The 20,671-nt window shown below is 37.5% G+C and overlaps 1 protein-coding gene across 4 annotated transcripts in view; it reads right to left on the minus strand.

Moving 5' to 3' along the window:
* The window catches only part of LOC137652392 (serine incorporator 1-like), a 44,756-nt gene that overhangs the window by 15,294 nt on the left and 8,791 nt on the right, over positions 1-20,671 (minus strand). For 2 of the 4 annotated variants that reach the window (XM_068385778.1, XM_068385776.1), the window contains exons 2-10: positions 11,099-11,263; positions 10,055-10,135; positions 9,718-9,839; positions 9,047-9,256; positions 7,822-7,906; positions 7,509-7,631; positions 7,258-7,383; positions 7,062-7,088; positions 1,089-1,236 (exon numbers count right to left, since the gene is read on the minus strand). In XM_068385778.1, coding sequence (XP_068241879.1) covers positions 1,089-1,236; positions 7,062-7,088; positions 7,258-7,383; positions 7,509-7,631; positions 7,822-7,906; positions 9,047-9,256; positions 9,718-9,839; positions 10,055-10,135; positions 11,099-11,263 — 1,087 coding nt within the window. The remainder of the gene's footprint in view (positions 1-1,088; positions 1,237-7,061; positions 7,089-7,257; positions 7,384-7,508; positions 7,632-7,821; positions 7,907-9,046; positions 9,257-9,717; positions 9,840-10,054; positions 10,136-11,098; positions 11,264-20,671) is intronic. The other 2 variants (XM_068385779.1, XM_068385777.1) reach the window with 1 other exon arrangement.

The following is a 20,671-nucleotide window of genomic DNA, read 5'->3' on the forward strand; positions in this document are numbered from 1 at the left end:
TAAATTCTGGTCGATAGGCATATTTACAAGTGAGATATCATACAGTGGATCACTTAACACAAAAAGCATGTTTGCTGAACCAAAAGCAGTACAGTACTATAAAGTACAATAAATAAATAGTTAAACTAGAAAAATAAATGTGTTCTTTGGTTTCTTGGAGTAGTAAGTCTTAAATAAATTAAAATTTTAAGAAGCTTGATACAACCTAAAACCTCAGTAATACTAGCTTATGAAGTGATTACACCAATTAAACGGGAATCTGTGAGACTACACATTATCAAAAGCAAGAGACTACTTCTCTATGGTGTTACTCTGTGGAGGTATTGAACATAAGCTCCTTCTGTGATAAAGAACCACGAAGTTAACAATAAACTACTTGACCTTTTCAAAGTTTTTCCAAATTACCAATTTGCACCCAACAATTGGTGATTACTGTATATCATTCAGCGATTACTTGATGATAATTCACAAGGAAAAACTAAATTACAGTTCATTCTAAGAAAACATTAATAGTTTCGTTGAGTTTCTCAAAGAAAAGTTGTGTTAAATAGAGGCTATGCATACTCCATACTGTATTTTTGATGACTTCTATTTTTCTACATGGTATGTAATTTTACATCATCGGTATTTCAAAGGTTGAAAATTAGAGGACCTAATCTTATGTCATCAGAATCTGAAAGGGTTGATAATAAAACAAAACGCAAGTCTTTGGATGAATTGAATATCAATGTTTTAAGGTAAAAGATCCCCTTAAACGAGAAAGAGAAAATAATGGGCACAAATAAAAACGATGTGTCCTAAGCCCTTTGAAATACCATACACCTTTTTACAATACTAAAGGTTACTTGCCAATCATAGCTATCATGTCAAAAATTAAACTAAGATCAGAACCGACATTAGTTTTACGACAAGGCTCACAACTCTAAACAAACAAACCATTGGCTTGATTCTAAGAATAATTCAAAGTGCAGGACGACTTATCAAAATGGCCAAGATAAAAAAGAATTACACATCATTCAACATACACACAGTATGCACAGAATTTATGACTTCTGCTCTAAGTGAACACTAAGGGGAAGGGCACTTACTGTTATCATCTTTCAAGAGAACTTTGTCGGACATTGTCAGACGAGAAGCTTGGGAGTTGGAGGCAGTGCGCATGGACGAATAGAGCACGCAGAAGAACCAGATGATCAGGGAAGCAATGCTCTCGCTATCAAATGCAGGTTCGTCACCCTAAAAGGATTGAAAATGGAATAAGATATTGACCCACTATTTGATTAATATAGCATACAGATCCTTCCTAATTACTACAAAAAATATTTAATGTTCCTTAACTACTAGAGAATACTCAAAATTGTTTTCCATAATCAAAAAACAATTCAATTTAGGTTCATAATACAGGCATGTAATATAAACCAGGTTTGCATAAAAAAATGATTAGAATATTTGAAGAAAAATAAAGCAAAAGTGGAATAATAGGATAAACCAGTTAGGTAGAAAAATAAAGTTTAGAGTAGTACAAGAGAGTACACTTATCTAATACAGTATTTATAGAGCAATAGATCTTAATATTAGGCAATATTCTAACATATCATCAATATAGTTACTGGTTAAGAAATGTTTGCAAAAATAAAATGCTACAAAGAAACATTGAAAGTATAAGGTTCAAAATGAGCTCCCATTACAACTACTAATTTTGCTTATCTATCTACCAATTCTGCTTATATACTGTATCTTGTAAGATAAATATTAGCAAAATAATTCCTAACAATTTTTGCCGTGTATTTCTAAGTATGGTTTGAAATATTAATTATAAACAGCCAAAATGTCCTGCATAAGATCCTTGCCTAGCAATGTGGCATATAATATACTAAAATCAAGTGTGACAGGATCTAAGTCACAAGAACACCTAAGTTTTCATTACAAGATGAGATAGTTTCCAAAACATTACCTTAAATAATCTGGTTAGTTTCACATTTTTTTCAATTAAAGTTATAAGTACAGTATGTACCAAAATTATACGTATGTATAGTACCAGCAATAAATGGCCTACTCAAGGGGATTTACAAGAAATTAAAGAATGACATATACAGGATCAAGGAAGGGCTTTCCCACTACCAAGTCCTTCAAGGAAGATCTTCCACCACTACCAGTCCCCGAGACCTGGTTTTAGTTATTATAATTTTGTTGCTTATACCACTTTCCACTTCCTTGTATTGTTCTTAAGTAAAATGCATTAATTTACTTGAATTAAATCATACTATAGTGTTAAACTACCCTTATACGTTTTGGCTAGTCTGGTTTTGTTTGCACCACTTCAGTTTGTTGTCCCAATTCCCGTTTGGTCTAGGTCACGTTCTTTCTTTACTTCTCTCTTTTCTTTTAATAATAACCTACTCAATATTTGATGTACTGCACGACACCCAAAACAGAATGAAATAAAGAGAACTCTGATGTCTAAGCAAGACATGATGAAGCTCCAATATAATGCGGGATTTAGAATAAAATATAAACAAATTCAAAATTAATCACACTGTTTACCTATACGAGAAAAATATATGTTCAAAAAGTTAACTCTTGAATGAAAAACTTTTCGTTCTTTGGTATACAATACTTTAAAGCGTTCACTATATTTACACAATCACAAAACTGGCCAAAATTGAGTTCTGCTTCTTTAAGATACAAATAAAAACATCTAACTAATCTACCTAATATCCAGATAGAATATATATATATCTTCTATGATAACAAAAAATTCTTAAATGAATCAAAGATCCATGAAAAATCAGCAAATACAATGCTCATACTCTATACCTACAGCAAAAGACTAGCAAAGAACATGTGCAAGTGAATGCAACAATATATAAGGATCTAAAGTGAAAACCACTAAGGGAGAAATTGTACAACACTTTTGTAAGTAAATACAATAGAGTATATAAAAACAACAGTACTAAAAATACATGTAAATAGAGTACTGTGGATTGTACACAAGTGATTCAAAGTAAATATGTGAAAATGGCAGTAAAATCACACACACATCGGTGCATAATACTTTAGAGATAAAATTACACTTGTCTAGGAAAATTGTAATTAAAGGAATTCTTTAGGAATTTCTATGGCTAATAGATAAACAACTATTTCCCATGATGGTTTAAATTCTTATTAGCAATAGTTGGAGATTAAGAAATGACTATTATAAAATTTATTTATTTATTTAAAAGATCCCAGGATGGCGGTGAAGTCGAGACCCCAAGAAACATTTCAACATGATAGTAACCACACGAAGTGATAGATCTTAATGTCATGGTATTCGATGATAAAATTCATATTATAAATAACAGTAACTTTTTAAGAATAGTAGGTATGGTTCCTCAGTGTTACAGCATACAATAAAGAAAACTAAGAGCGTTAAAACCATCAAGCAGTAAAACGCAGTGGAACCTTAAATTTTTTACAGTTTTTATCTCAAATATTTAAATAATAAAATGCCTTGGTCATCAAAGCAAACTTTCATATGATGATTATCGAACTCAACTCAAGCAAACTTTTATAAGTAGAAATACATATTATCTCTGGAATAACAAAAGTAGCTACCACTATATTTTCAGTTTATGCATAGCTTTCATACACTTATAATGGAAAAGAGAGAGAGAGAGAGAGAGAGAGAGAGAGAGAGAGAGAGAGAGAGAGAGAGAGAGAGAGACTTTTTTAAATTTTAGGGTAATGTGCATGTGTCTGATCTAGCCAAATGGCATAGTATTGCATGGCAAAATCTATGGTATGCATCATACTGAAAAATAAACACCCATTAAGAAGCTGATGTAGCCAACAGAATGACAGCTCTTATAAATGAGAACTCGGACAATGAATAAGGTATGGATATTGTCAGCTCTTAATTAACAAGAAAGTTAACAGTTAATAATATTGACATTTCTGAGGCCTCGATAGACAAAAAAGTTAGTTGTCGATTATGTTCCCGAGGCCATTATATAAGAGAAAGATAGCAGTTGATAATGTTTCTGATGGCATGATATATGAGAAAGTTAGTGGTTAATATTTCTGAGGCCATGACACACCAGAACTGTACACGGATATAACGAAAAACACCGAGGTAACAACTGCTGATATAGGAAGTAGATTTGTTTTTAAGGAAAGGCGAGACTGATGAGAAATTTAAAAATAGTACCCTAACGTAATTAGCTGGTAGTGCAGCATATTTGTTCAGCAAGGCAGAAGCTGCTGCAAATCATGTTGGGGAATTCAGTCAGTGGCATCTGGGGGGAGTTTACTCCTGATGATTTTAACTGTGGTAAGAAGCCCCATTAGACAGAAAATACCACAGAGGGAGGATCTTTCTAGTCAATGACTTGAAATCTCCTCTATCAATTAAGGACTGTCAAAGCTGCTTCTATGACTGCTATGAAAACCAAGACTAATTCATCTGCATACAGTGTAGCATATAGTAAGTGTTTCCCTTTCTGTTCTCATCTTGTTCATTGATTAAAATAAACAGATATGGATTCGGTAATAATTCTTGATGGTCACAACCTTTTACTTTATTGAAGTGCCATGCCCTGGACGTTGGCAGTCTGTCGCCTCCACCACTCCCTATCTCTAGCCTTCTGTATCACTTGATTTGGTGTATAATTACCCTCCAAGCCCACCACAATACTGTCCATACACTTTGTTCTCTGTCTACCCCTCAGAATCCTTCTGATATACTGGGCAAGCCAATGCCACTTCTTTAGATTCTAGTAATACATAAATATCTTGTAAAATTTTGATATTACTCTCTATTTTCCTTAAGCCCATCCTTTGCTTAACTTTCATTCCTTGTTAAATGGCATAAGATCCATAAACATAAGGCGTAACCTATCCTTTAAAAATGGCATTTTAAGTTAGTTGCCTTATTTATTTTGGCAGAAAGCAAACAATTTCCCCCAAGAAACTAATATTGCCTTTTCCTGGAATCTCACACAACTGAATATTCTAACATTGTAGCTCATTGTCTACTTCATTTTTTTTTGTAAGGTTTTCATTTCTTTTTTCAGTCTTCATTTCTTCTTTTCATCACCTTCATACTGTACAACTTGCATAACCGTAATTAAAATTTTCATCTCTACATTAACTTATACGGAAAAATACTTCAGGGGACAACTCTTAATTCTAAAAATGAGACTCCATGAATACACTTACTTTAACACAATAAAGTATCAACTTTATGAATTTCTAAACACTAGAATTACAAGAATGATGTAAAATTCCAAGATTGAAAAATGAAATAAAATGCTTTGTCAAACATATCCCACCAAAACACTGTGCAATGACAAATAATTTATAATCTCGATATTACACAACACAAACTACGATGAAATGGTGCTGCATGTGTTTACAGTGGGAATTTTGAGAATCGCCTTTGAAAGTAGTGATGCATTTGATAAATTAACAAGTACTCTAGCTTACAATAGGCCATAAAACCTTTACTACGTTGCTACTCCTAATTCTATAAGAAAATCTGTTAACGGAGACACTTGGAAATATTATGAAACTCATATTCCCCGTTATCTTAAATTTGTAAAGGAGCAATATTGTAGGCTGCAGTTTTCTATCATTTGCGTCAGTTCAACTAACAAAAAATGTGTTAACTATGTGAAACAAAAGGACCATCCAGTATAAATACTAAAATTCTCTACCAGTAAAGCCATTTGTCCTTAAGGTACGAAACACTATAGTTTTGGCAATATATCCTTAAGCTATAGAATTATGAAAGGATATCTTTGGTTTCAGACACTACTCCAGCATTAATCCTATTCAGTGTATCTTCTCTCCTTTCTCTTTCATACCCACACTTTTTCCAAAATATAAAGAACAGTACTAAGTTTGAAATCCTATCAGATTCTGACAAGTGGTCCACATAAAAAGAAAATTAAATAAAAAGTGCTTTGCTCTTTACCTATACAGTAATACAATTTAATTCTTAATGTTACACCAACAACGTAAACCCATCAATCACATATGCTCTTATATAATCCTATTTTCCCTCTATATTATTCACAGTTACATCAACAGCAACTTAAAACCTTCGATCAAATATACATTTTTTAATCCAATTTCACTCTATATGTATTTTGTTATTTTCACTTGAACACTACTGAAAAACCTTGCCTTAAATATAAATGAAATGTAGCACAGGTACTCGAACACAAAACGTTCAACTTTGTGGCAAGGAATTTTGAATTACCCTTTTGTATAAACTTTAAATATTCTTACACGTACAATATTTACAAAAGGTAACAGAAATCGTTTTTACGAAGATGATAAAAATGGGGCATATACAAAATTGTCCCTCTTTGGTTAGAGTCAAACAATAATTAAAGCTGACAGTAACAATCATATAAAGTTACTCTATTCTAAATTGAATATTTACTTGATAGTAGCATTTCTGATATCAGTTATATTTTCCAAATGGCATTTAGGATAGCAACACATTTACTTCCTTAACTTAAGGTCTCTACTGATTCAGAAACCTCTTGGTCCACTCAGGTTATCTAAATTAAGTGAACAGATGTTACAATAACAACTAAGATTTCTAATAATTGGAATAGTGCAGGAAAAAGAACAGAGGCATATCCCATAATATGGACTTTAAAAACCACTGCTCTTCATTCACACTAAATATACTGTACTGTATATATATTTAAAAATATGCTCGACATATTAAATAAAAAAAATAAAATGGAGCTCTTGTTCTAAAATAGCTCAAAAGAAGCACTAGTAGTGGACAGTATGGAAATTCTGCAACAATTAATTTCAAATCCGAGCATACAGCAGCACTGTAAAACTGTGTCCTTAACCAATACATTCCAATACAGTACCTTGTCATAAATTGCTAATGTGCTATATGGCATGTATGCTTTCTCTTGAACCATACAAAACATGTAATGCATGTGTTAACAGGTTTCATCTAGCCAATGCGTAATCAGCATCAATTAAAAGCAGTACTTGAGAATCAATTATTGATTAACAGTGTCCTCTACAATAACCACGAATAAACTCACATAATAGATGCGGTAGTATTTCATATCCTTGGTGAGCAACAGGTTAAATTCAATTAGGTAAAACTATTAGTAATTTCAAGTATATGGTTTCCATACTAACAATAAAATCTACTTCTTTCAAACAAGGTTTCTTTACTATCCAATGACAAAATCCCTGATTCAAATAAAAGAAATTTTCAATGAATGTAAAAAATACCTTATCATCATCAGATGGAGTTTCTCCATGGATCACTTGTCCCCAGTTTGGCTTACAGTTCTTGTCTGGTGCGTTTGTCATAGCTGACCAAGTCAAGTACATGGTGTACAATGTAATCACAGAAGCCTGAAAGGAAAAGAAAATATTAACATGGAAAATGGTCATAAATATTCAAAGCTTGCAGAACCTCTAGTAATAGAAATATAGAACTGATGTCCCGACACCATAACAAAATAAAAGACAAGACATACCTGCAACAGACCAGAGCGGGGTTGAGATTCTTGAACTTTGGGGAGGATGCTGACGATGCTAATGATAACGCACAAAATGAGATTGAAGGATATGAAAAACTTGTGAAGACCACAGCTTTCACTCTGTGGAAAATGAAATAAAAAAATTGTAGAGATTAATATAACTATCCCTTCTTACACTATAAACATCTAAGAAAATTAATTTTCATCATTATAAATACCAGGTGGATTCCTTCATACAATGTTTTTCTTGTATATATCCATTCACAAAAAAATTAATGAATTAAGTGCTATACAGTGCTTCAATACCTACCGTTGTATAGAAAACGTAGAAAAGAACTACAGCAGCAATAGCCAAAGCATAGTTCAGGAATGTGAATGAAAGCAAGGCACAATACCTGCAAAGAAATATAATGATGGTGACATTATTACCATTATCATCAATGAATTTCTCTTTTTAAATAATGAACTTTTGGTAGTATTGCCTTTTAAGCTAATTCAAGTAGCAATATTGATTAACTTTATACATGAACACTTTTTTGGTACAAATTTTACATTGATTCAAATTGAAAAATCCCAACTCCAAGTTCTTACACAGGAAACCAACATTTGGGTTACCAGAAAATGTGCACTTTCTTCCCTATCAAACAAGCTTGAGATGTTGAAGGAATGATAAACACTGGAGTGTCATAAGAAAGTGGTTTTGACAGAAGGCCCTACGGTTACAGACACTATTAAAAGCAGCTTGTCCAAGGAAATGACAGTGAGAGCCCAAGGAGCATAATGTTTTGCAGGTCTTGCTTTGAGCAAACAGGAAACTTTTATCATAACCTTCAAATGTTAGTTGAGGTGAACACTACTGATCCCTACACAACTGAGAAGGGAAGTAGGGGTACTTTTCTAACAAAGAACACTGGCATGTTAGAAGTTAATTCAAACAAACCTATGTACAGTAGACCAACGAACATTTGTAACACGATTACAGAAAAAAAACAAAATACTTCTAGACTGCAGCAATCCAAACAATATTTATCTATGACATATACTGTACTATATATACAATACAGTATTACGTTTAAATCACATTATTTAATTAAGAGTTATTTCTCAAATTTTATTCCTGAGAAACTAATATCATAAATAAATTCTGGATAATCTACAATTTTTATGCTCTTTGCTCAATTTTAAATCAATATTTTAGAAACACAATCCAATCTTTTAGAGGAGGAAGACTTAAAGGCATGAAAAATATATCTCACCATCTTAATGTATTAGATCATATGTTTAATTGGGTTTTAGAAATTTTTCTAATAAAAGCTTAAACAAACGGTAAATATTTAGAGACAGAATTAAGAATATATACTGGTGAATGATTGTAATACTTAAATCTAAGAACAGGCCATTTATTTCTTTAGGCCTGTTCCCATATAAGATAAGTTTGTAATTAGACTGAACCTGGCATGGCTTTAATTTTACCTATTATAGGAAAACACAAACTGCCAGGCTGAATATTATACTCAAAGACCACGATTACATACCAACCACGACTTTCAGTTTCTTCATATTTGTCAACCCAAGCCTCTGCCCAAGAATGAGCAAAGTCGATGATGAGCACCAACTGGATCAGAATGAAGAGGAACCCACCAATCATACCAAAATACATCCATACATCACCAAAGGAGCCTCGAGGAATGAAGAACGCTCCGATAATTCCACCAATCAAGATCAGGTACTTGATGGCCCAGAATCTGCAAAATAAAATATATGTCAAGGTACTGTGTGTAAAATAAGACTAAATAAACTTTTGGATTACATACAAGCTAATGAAATGTCCCCAGATAGAAATCAAAGCAGAGGGTCCTCAACATACAAACTTAATTGATTCCAAACAGCTGTTTGCAAGTCAAAGTCTGTTAAATTTTGGCCTTGTGTAGGTCTAACCTGACTCGCATTACTCCAATTTCCCGCTACAAAAGTCGACAAATAGTCCCGTATCACGTGAAATAAATATCAAGTTATTACAAATGTAGTTTTGCTTACTTTATTGAATCATATAATATCACTTTAGTATAAAATTTCTTTATCTCATTACAGCATATAAACATTTGAAACAATACCCGAGATTTGGGATTTTAGCTGGATTCGTTCGTACCTCCGAATGTTTGAATGTTGAGAGCCTTCTGCATACAAATAACTAGATCTAACTCACCCATTCTGGATGCCAGCCCGTGGATCTTTGCTGGACTTCACTCCAATCATCATGACAGCCATAATGAAGAAGAACAGGGACATGGCAAAGCACAATCGATACACGGCCAAATACCCAACAAGCTGCAAGTAAAACGGCATTCAGCAACTTATGAATGGCAACAAAATTCTAAATATTCAGCTTGACATTTGCCAAGTTCAAGAAATATTATGTACAACGTAGTATAACAAACAAATTTATAAAACAATAATCAAACTACTAAAGAACAGTAGAAAAATTAGTTAAAATTATTTAAATGGCTTTACAGAACTGCCTGATGATACAATAATGTACTTACACCTGAACAATTCACTTGCACAGTATTGGCTGCTATGTCTATAAACTGCCCTCCACCTTCTCCATCACTACAAAACGGAACCTGAAAAGGAAAGAATTACTCAAAACTAAATATAAAAAAAGATGTACATTTTAATTTTCTTCCTATGAAAAAGGCATTTCATAATTTCTGATGTATTTCGAGCAGAAATTTCACTCAAGCTTTGTATTTATCTTTTATGGGTACTGAAAAATTTACACACAAAATTTCTTAACCCTTTTACCCCCAGGCTATTTGGAAATTTCCAACCCTTAACCCCCCAGGGGTTATTTTTTTCCCAGCACATTTTGCAGTATATGTTTTTTAAATTGCTCTAACAGTCTTAATTTTTGTCATAGAGGGGTCAGGTTGGTCTCATTCTCTTGGAAAATGCCTGAATTTTCTAAAATAAATTATAAAAAATATGAAAAAAAAATTTCTATGGCATTTTTATGCAAGGACGTACCGGTACGTCCATGGGGGTAAAGGGAGGGCTTTTGTGAAACGTACCAGTACGTCCTTTGGGGGTAAAAGGGTTAAGCAAGACAAAAATTTTGAAGTTCCAACCTGAAAGTCTTCATACTGTATATATATGAGCAGATGTACCAAATTTAGATAGAGCATTGTTCATTACACAAATTGAGAAAATTGAGAAAGTTCTAATTGTTGTAGTGCAGAGTCTTATATCACCAAGACACATTACAATACTGCAGTTCCGGCTTGCAATCATCATATACACAATGCCTAATAACATACAAGAAAATAATACTTTCAAGAACATAAGAAAATACTAGTTTCATTTTGAAGCTAAGGAACATAGTTGAAGGTCTTTTATCACCATACTCCATAAGTATGCAAAACAATAAGTGTGACCATTAAGAGGTTGGCATCAAGGTTTTTTATTACAAGACAATTCTCCCTATACAGGACAGTATACCTAGAAACTATACATCATCTTATTTCAAATCAATATTCCTCTTTGAATATTTATACTAACACAACTACAATATTTAGAGGCAATTTTACCTTCTGAAGAGCATCTTGCAACCCGGGGGAAAGCATGATGCACGCCACAATGGTACCCAGCAGCATCATCACTGCATACATGATGCGTGTGGATGTGGAATTCTTGCATGATGGACAAGCTGAGCAGCACAGGCTGCATGCTGCAGAGCCACAACAGCATGCCAGCTGAAATACAGAACAAACGAGATTATATTACAGGAAAAATGATATGATCCTCCTTGCACAATATATAAAATATTTTCAGTAAAACTGATATGATCCTTCTAGCACAATATTTTAGACAATGTTTTTAGTACATTTTCACAAAATTATATATCAATCAAAGATAGATAAAAAATCTAGAACCTGTATATCTATAGGACTATCCTGTTAGTTCTCATCTTAAAAAAAAATCTGTGCCAATTATCAATTTTGCTGATTACCACTACTGTACATTATCTATGTTCCCATGTTGTGCTATATAATATTATAATTCTATGTAAATAATGAAAACTGGGCAAATTGTCGTCATGTAATTTGAATTACTGAATATCAAGCAAGCCATTCTTCACCCATTTAGTTAACCATAAAGCTATCTTTAATAGAATTATTTGAGTTTTGCTTAATATCTTTCAATTGACTTGTCTATTTAATATTTTTTTTTTTCTTAATCTACCAGCTTTAGTGATGTCAGCGATGCAAAGAAAAATATAAATAGTTTGTAGTCTGCTATTCTCCTCAACCCTTTTACCCCCAAAGGACGTACTGGTACGTTTCACAAAACTCATCCCTTTACCCCCATGGACGTACCGCTAAGTCCTTGCAAAAAAATGCTATAAAAATTTTCATATTTTTGAAAATTTTTTGAGAAAAATGTTATTTTCATTAGTAAAATAAATTTTTGAATATACTTACCCGATAATCATGTAGCTGTCAACTCTGTTGCCCGACAGAATTCTACGGAGGGATACGCCAGCTATCACAATACTAGAAGGGGGTGTTCTTACCAGCGCCACCTGTGGCCAGGTACTCAAGTACTTCTTGTTGACACCTCCTCAATTATTCCTCGGTCCCACTGGTTCTCTATGGGGAGGAAGGGAGGGTCAATTAAATCATGATTATCGGGTAAGTATATTCAAAAATTTATTTTACTAATGAAAATAACATTTTTCAATATTAAACTTACCCGATAATCATGTAGCTGATTCACACCCAGGGGGGTGGGTGAAAACCAGTGTACAAGATTAAAGGATAGCTAAGTATCCCATATTTCATATAACAGTTATCTCAAATAACAATGAAATAATAAGTACCTGGTAAGGAAGTCGAATTGAACCGTTACTCTGTCTCTTTTTTAAGTTCGTCTTCCTTACTGAGCGCAGCGTTCCTCTTGGAGGCTGAATCAACCCAAAGGTGCTAAAGTATACAGGGCTGCAACCCATACTAAAGGACCTCATCACAACCTTTAACCTCGGCGCTTCTCAAGAAAGAATTGACCACCCGCCAAATCAACAAGGATGTGGAAGGCTTCTTAGCCGACCGAACAACCCATAAAAAGTATTCAAGAGAAAGGTTAAAAAGTTATGGAATTATGGGAATGTAGTGGCTGAGCCCTCGCCTACTACTGCATTCGTTGCTACGAATGGACCCAGGGTGTAGCAGTACTCGTAAAGAGACTGGACATCTTTGAGATAGAATGATGCGAACACTGACTTGCTTCTCCAATAGGTTGCATCCATAACACTCTGCAGAGAACGGTTCTGTTTGAAGGCCACTGAAGTAGCCACAGCTCTCACTTCATGTGTCCTTACCTTCAGCAAAGCAAGGTCTTCTTCCTTCAGATGAGAATTTGCTTCTCTAATCAGAAGCCTGATGAAGTAAGAAACTGAGTTCTTAGACATTGGTAGAGAAGGCTTCTTGATAGCACACCATAAGGCTTCTGATTGTCCTCGTAATGGTTTGACCTTCTTAAATAGTACTTAAGAGCTCTAACAGGGCAAAGTACTCTCTCTAGTTCGTTCCCCACCATGTTGGACAGGCTTGGGATCTCGAACGACTTAGGGCAAGGACGGGAAGGAAGCTCGTTTTAGCCAAAAAAACCGAGCCGCAAGGAACATGTAGCCGTTTCAGATGTGAAACCTATGTTCCTGCTGAAGGTGTGGATCTCACTTACTCTTTTACCTGTTGCTAAGCACACGAGGAAAAGTGTTTCTAATGTGAGGTCCTTAAAAGAGGCTGATTGGAACGGTTCAAATCCTGATGACATTAGGAACCTTAGGACCACGTCTAGATTCCAGCCTGGAGTGGACAACCGACGTTCCTTTGAGGTCTCAAAAGACCTAAGGAGGTCCTGTAGATCTTTGTTGGAGGAAAGATCCAAGCCTCTGTGGCGGAAAACCGCTGCCAACATACTTCTGTAACCCTTGATCGTAGGAGCTGATAGGGATTTTACGTTCCTTAGATGTAACAGGAAGTCAGCAATCTGGGTTACAGTGGTACTGGTAGAGGAAAACTGCATTGGCCTTGCACCAGCTTCGGAAGACTTCCCATTAAGACTGATAGACTCTGAGAGTGGATGTCGTCCTTGCTCTGGCAATCGTTCTGGCTGCCTCCTTCGAAAAGCCTCTAGTTCTTGAGAGACTTTCGATAGTCTGAAGGCAGTCAGACGAAGAGCGTGGAGGTTTGGGTGTACCTTCTTTACGTGAGGTTGACGCAGAAGGTCCACTCTAGGAGGAAGAGTCCTGGGAACGTCGACCAGCCATTGCAGTACCTCGGTGAACCCTTCTCTCGCGGGTCAGAGGGGAGCAACCAACGTCAACCGTGTCCCTTTGTGAGAGGCGAACTTCTGAAGTACCCTGTTGACAATCTTGAACGGCGGGAATGCATACAGGTTGAGATGGGACCAATCCAGCAGAAAGGCATCCACGCGAACTGCTGCTGGGTCTGGAATCGGAGAACAATACAAGAGGAGCTTCTTGGTCATCGAGGTAGCGAATAGAACTATGGTTGGCAGACCCCACAGGGCCCAAAGTCTGCTGCAAACAATCTTGTGAAGGGTCCACTCTGTGGGGAAGACCTGACCCTTACGGCTGAGGCGATCTGCCATGACATTCATATCGCCCTGAATGAGCCTCGTTACCAGCGTGAGCTTTCGATCTTTGACCAAATGAGGAGGTCCCTTGCGATCTTGAACAACTTCCTCGAATGAGTCCCTCTCTGCTTGGAGATGTAAGCCAAGGCTGTGGTGTAGTCGGAGTTCACCTCCACCACCTTGTTAAGCTGGAGGGACTTGAAGTTTATCAAGGCCAGATGAACTGCCAACAACTCCTTGCAATAGATGTGAAGTGTCCTTTGCTCCTGATTCCATGTTCCCGAGCATTCCTGTCCGTCCAGTGTCGCACCCCAGCCCGTGTCCGATGCGTCCGAGAAGAGACGGTGGTCGGGGGTCTGAACAGCCAAAGGTAGACCTTCCTTGAGAAGAATGCTGTTCTTCCACCACGTTAGAGTAGACCTCATCTCTTCGGAAACAGGAACTGAGCCCGTCTCTAGCGTCATGTCCTTTATCCAGTGAGCAGCTAGATGATACTGAAGGGGGCGGAGGTGGAGTCTCCCTAACTCGATGAACAGGGCCAGCGATGAAAGTGTCCCTGTTAGACTCATCCCCTGCCTGACTAAGCATCGGTTCCTTCTCAGCATGCTCTGGATGCATTCTAGGGCTTGGAAGATCCTTGGGGCCGACGGACAAGTCCGAAAAACTCGACTCTGAAGATCCATACCCAAGGAAACAATGGTCTGGGATGGAACGAGCTGAGACTCCTCAAAATTGACCAGGAGGCCCAGTTCCTTGGTCAGATCCATAGTCCATTTGAAAATCTCCAGACAGCGACGACTTGTGGGAGCTCTTAAAAGCCAGTCGTCTGACGGAGCCGGACACAAGATCATGATACTGCTGCACAGTCTGTAAACTGACAATCATGGGCAAGCGAGGAAGTACAGTGACAACCCGAATCTGTCTAGACTATCTGGGTCGTACAGACAACTCCTTAACGGGTTGCTGAGGTTGCCGCACTGCGTCACAACAAGTCCCTTCTGTTGGTTGTTGAACGTCTTCCCCGTGACACATTGACTCCGTAAACAAAAATCCTCTAACAAGGACTAAGCTTGGACTGCATGTCATGCAACACAGCTCAAGGTCTATGGGAGCAGGTGTGGTAACAGACGGGATTAGCGGCTGAAGTGGAACCATTACCTTCCCTGTAAGCATGTTATGCTTAAATAAAAGTCCATAAGAGGTTATGCAGCTAAAGGCTCCCTCCAAATGACAGAGTCCTCAAGGGAATATCAGAAGGAGGGAGAAAAGAACTTTCTCATCTACAGGGACCTTATCCTAGAAAAGCTAAGTTCTCTGAGTGAGGGTTCACTGGTGCAAAAGCAGCAGACTAGAAGGCAACGTTATGAAACTGCTTGACAGTCTAGTGAGTTGGCAACAACCCAAGATATGTTGAGAAGCATGCGGTAAGGAATGCAGAGCATGATGAATGCAGAGTATGCTGTATGCAGAGCATGCTGTAAGTAGAGCATGTTGTATGCAGAGCATGCTGAATGCAGAGCATGCTGTATGCAGAGCATGTTGTATGCAGAGCATGCTGAATGCAGAGCATGCTGAATGCTGAGCATGTAGTAAGCAGAGCCTGCTGTAAGGAAAGCAGAACGTGTGCATGGCGTTTAACATTTCTCAGAAATTCCATGACCAGTGCTAGAGTGCTTTATGCATGCTTGCATGGGGTTTAAAAATCAACATAATGTTTACCTTACATTCATAACTCATGATTCATATTTTTGCCATGGTTTGAAAATGGAGGTAAGGTATGCTGAACAGCAGAGTCAGAACGAGCTGGAACAACAACAGTGGAAGGTGCAGAAAGTTCCTGTTCCTGTGGTATGAGTGGAGCGTGAAGAGACCGAGGTTGCGCAGAACAAGGTAAAGTTCCCGCAAGCAGAGGTGTCTGAGGCGCAGGATCAGGGTGCACGGGTTGAGTTCGGTGCAGCAGCTGAGGAGACTGACTCACAGGTGGAAGAGGTTGTACCTCCACCGAGAGTTGCACCACCGGTGGAGCAGCCAGGGGAGGAGGAGGAAGAGTGTGGTAATCCTCCTGATCCCAAACCGAAGGTTGCCTTAAAGAAGGCTGAGGCTGAACAACACTGGGAACAGCGAACACAGAAAGAGGTTCAACATCGTACGCCTGGCAGATGGTGCTGCGACTGGGTGCAGCGAGTGCAGGCGGGTAGAGCACAGGCTGAACGGGTGCAGGGGAGGTGCAACACTCTCAGCCCGACACTCACACAACAGGTCCGAAAGCTGTGCTTGCATGGACTGTAGTAGAGTCCACAACATCGTACGCCTGGCAGAAGGTGCTGCGCCTGGGTGCAGCGAGTGCAGGCGGGTGCAGCACAGGCTGAACGGGTGCAGCCGGTTGGTGCACCACCGGTGCAGGCGGGTGCAGCACAGGCTGAACGGGTGCAGCCGGTTGGTGCACCACCGGTGCAGGCGGGTGCAGCACAGGCTGAACGGGTGCAGGCGGTTGGTGCACCACCGGTGCAGGAGGAGGAGGAGGTGCAACACTCTCAGCACGACACTCACGCATCAGGTCCGAAAGCTGTGCTTGCATGGACTGTAGTAGAGTCCACAACATCGTACGCCTGGCAGGTGGTACTGCGATCAGGCGGAGCGAGCATAGGGGGGGGGAGTGTAGGCGCACTCTCAGCCCGACAAACTGATGACTGAGGAGAGACAGAGCTAACCCAATGACTGCATCCGGGTTGTTGAACTTTACTTCGTACGTCTGGCATAGGTCTGGACTTTACGTTTAAGAGGTCTTGAGACCTGAGACCAGCGTAACTCTGCCTTTATTTTCTCCTCTAAATCTCTTCTGCAGACGAGCAAAATAAGGGCTCAATCGTCTGCGGGTGGGAGTGACGGTCTCGGTAAGACACGCCCACAACCACCGAGGATACTTCTGTGCGCCGATCAAGGCCTGCCGAACCCTTATGCCCTTCGACATTGCTTCTCCCCTGGGCTTGGGAGCTTGCAAGAGGTCCCGGACTGGGAGGACGACTGGCGCGCACAAAAGTACCCTCACGCATAACACTGACATACTTTGCACTAATCACTTATCACTTTGATTTCTGTTTGCACTTATTTCACTGAACTCGAAACTTTAAGTGGTTTGTACCTGAAACACGCAATTCTATCCTTCTCAAAAGTTAGTAATTGCGAAAACAGAATTACAATGTAACAGAAAAATCTAATGAAAGAAAATTCAGTGGCTGGAAAGAGACTAAACACTAGATCACTCTAGAAACGTTTAGTTTCTTCCCCTAAAGAGACTAGGGATAAGAGCAAAACGATAACGACGTTACTCGTACGCCTGGCAGGCTTGAGGGAAACGTTTATCCTCTTTCTCCCTCCGTCTCTATCTCTCTCTCTCTCTCTCTCTCTCTCTTGACTTAGAACCTGAGAGAAGAGCCCAATCATATATATCGTTAAAACATATTATTGTTAAAGGAAAAAAACTGAAATATTTCCCAAAAAGAAAAGTTCCTTTATTAGGATTAAAACCATTAAGTTAAGAAAGAATGAACAAAACGCTAGACACGGTTACTCTTACTGCAATGTGAAACCGTGAACATTCTTTCTCTATCGTAACGATAGAGTGCAAGTTGAAACGTTCTGAACGTCAACAACTGCCGAGACAAACAAAACGTTAGTTCAACTTTGAAAAAGTACGAGACTATCAAAGAAATTCTTTCAAAGACCTTAAAATAGCATAATATGTTAACAGGTAAAACCGAAATGACGGGCTCACGATAATTAACTTCGGTACCAAGAAAAGACCGCCTACTATTAGGAAGGTCGAATATAAACAAATATAAAAATTAATTTTAATAAGTTTATAATAAAAGGAAGTTAATCGAAGAGGCCTATAAGAGGCGGAGAGATATAAAATAAATCTATAACTTTTGTTAAGCAAAATTAAGAAAGAGAGTCTATACTCTCTTAGACACCAACACTTCCGTCTAAGGGAAGGGTCGGCCATTGAAAGGTGAAAGAGAGTTCATACTCTCTTCGTCACCAAAATTAATCAAATTAATTCCAAAAGCTAACTAAGCTAAAATAGAAGTTTCCAGTAAAGCGACAGCCGAAATCAAAGAGAAATACTTCACCAAAGTCGTGAAAATACTCCAAGAACATAAGCGTATCCCAGAACGTCTTGCCGGAAGCACGACAGAGGAATAATTGAGGAGGTGTCAACAAGAAGTACTTGAGTACCTGGCCACAGGTGGCGCTGGTAAGAACACCCCCTTCTAGTATTGTGATAGCTGGCGTATCCCTCCGTAGAATTCTGTCGGGCAACAGAGTTGACAGCTACATGATTATCGGGTAAGTTTAATATTGAAAATTCAGGCATTTTCCAAGAGAATGAGACCAACCTGACCTCTCTATGACAAAAATTAAGGCTGTTAGAGCAATTTAAAAAAAATATACTGCAAAATGTGCTGGGGAAAAAAATATCCCCTTGGGGGTTAAGGGTTGGAAATTTCCAAAGAGCCTGGGGGTAGAAGGGTTAAGGATCAGATGCTGTGTGCACACCTGTTTTTCTCCTAAACTTTAACCAATTTATGACAAGAAATTATTAATATAACCTTAAAATTATGTTAACAAGTTTTGCATGTTGCAATGATCAGTACAGTATCTTTAAGTTAAAATCTAATTTGCAAGAAACTTATAGTTTTTACAAGTTCAAGAGTACTGTAGATTCTATCAAAATTAGCTGGGTAATTTTTTGCGACATATGAAATGAGCCTAGAAAAAGCTTCATTGACGTCAGTCATGCAAAAAAGATATGAATAGTTTGTGGTTTGTCATTACCCTCAAGGAACACATCCTGAATGTACACTTTTTTTTCACCTAAACAGTAACCCATTTGCAATTTCAAGAAATTATTAACCCTTTTACCCCCAGGCTCTTTGGAAATTTCCAACCCTTAACCCCCAAGGGGTTATTTTTTTTCCCAGCACATTTTGCAGTATATTTTTTTTAAAAAGCTCTAACAGCCTTAAATTTTGTCATAGAGAAGTCAGGTTGGTCTTATTCTCTTGGAAAATGCCTGAATTTTTTCAAAAAAAAATATCAAAAATATGAAAAAAAAATTTTATAGCATTTTTTTGCAAGGACGTACCGGTACGTCCATGGGGGTAAAGAGATGGGTTTTGTGAAACGTACCAGTACGTCCTTTGGGGGTAAAAGGGTTAATAAACTATGTTAGGTATTTTTGCATGTTGCAATGGTGTTTTCAGCAAAGTGTGTACTGTATTAGTTAAAATGTAATCTGAAAACTAAGAGTTTTTACAAGTTTAAGAGCAATTTACATTAGAATAATTACAATGGTAATTTTTTTTGCCTGACATATGAATCGAGGCTAAATATTGCACAGTTTTATGATAAACATTACCGGTTTTGGTGACTTTTGAAACTCCAAGTTCTTTAAAACTCAACTTGATCACACTAACATTCATTTACAATTCAAGTGTCCTGCTCTGCAAATTTTGTTCACTAATGTGTATTTGAGTATATGCAAATTTTGTATACAAATGTGAAATTGTGAATATGCAAATTTTGTACACCAATGTGAATTTGTGAATATGCAAATTTTGTACACAAATGTGAATTTGAGTATATGCAAATTTTGTACACAAATGTGAATTTGAGTATATACAAATTTTGTACACAAATGCACATATGAGTATACATGCATAATACATGTAAAGCATACAACAATATAAGGCGACTTGAAAGATCAATGAGCGAGCCAAAAATAAAAATTCCCTTCTGTTGTCAAACCCCCGGCCCCCCAAAAAAATCAACTGAGATCATGTCCTCATTCCTCTTGAGTAGGGGATACAACCAAGACCTCAAATAAGAGCCAGGTCAGTATGGGGGTGAAAAGTCTTTGACGTCACACGGGTAGTGCTTGCCTAGTGCTACTGTGGTTGTGTAAAGATAGTATATTAGTTCATTTAGAAATAAGATCATGTTTATTTACTATGCACAAACTAAACCACAGAGTGACCAGTAGTTCTTCAAGAAAGAAGATAACCACAAGCAGAAGGACGACTTTGTATTACCAATAATGAAATAATGATCTTTAAAAATCATTTTTAAAAGAAGGATAACCTGCAAGAAAGAGTTGTGGCACTAATTATGTTTCTTATTTTTTTGTAAGCAAGCATATTCTGGAATTAGGCTACTAACACGGTAAAGTTTTATTCCCTTCCTTTTCATTTACTATATTAATTTCTATTTTTTTTAGAAGGCTGATTTTCCGAGTTCTTTTGGTGCATATGGTCTCTACTTTTTTCCAAACTCATTCCTTGTCTGTCTCCACACTCCTCCAGCCTACTTCTACTGACATCATTCCCCACTGAAATAGCCTTCTCTGAGACAGTAATGGTACTAGGCAAAACACCATTTGTCTGGCCTGATATGGAATAGGATGTGCTAGCTTAATATTACAATGATGTCTGAACGATGCA

This window comes from Palaemon carinicauda, chromosome 13 (assembly GCF_036898095.1).
Source record: "Palaemon carinicauda isolate YSFRI2023 chromosome 13, ASM3689809v2, whole genome shotgun sequence".
Classification (NCBI taxonomy): Eukaryota; Metazoa; Arthropoda; class Malacostraca; order Decapoda; family Palaemonidae; genus Palaemon; species Palaemon carinicauda.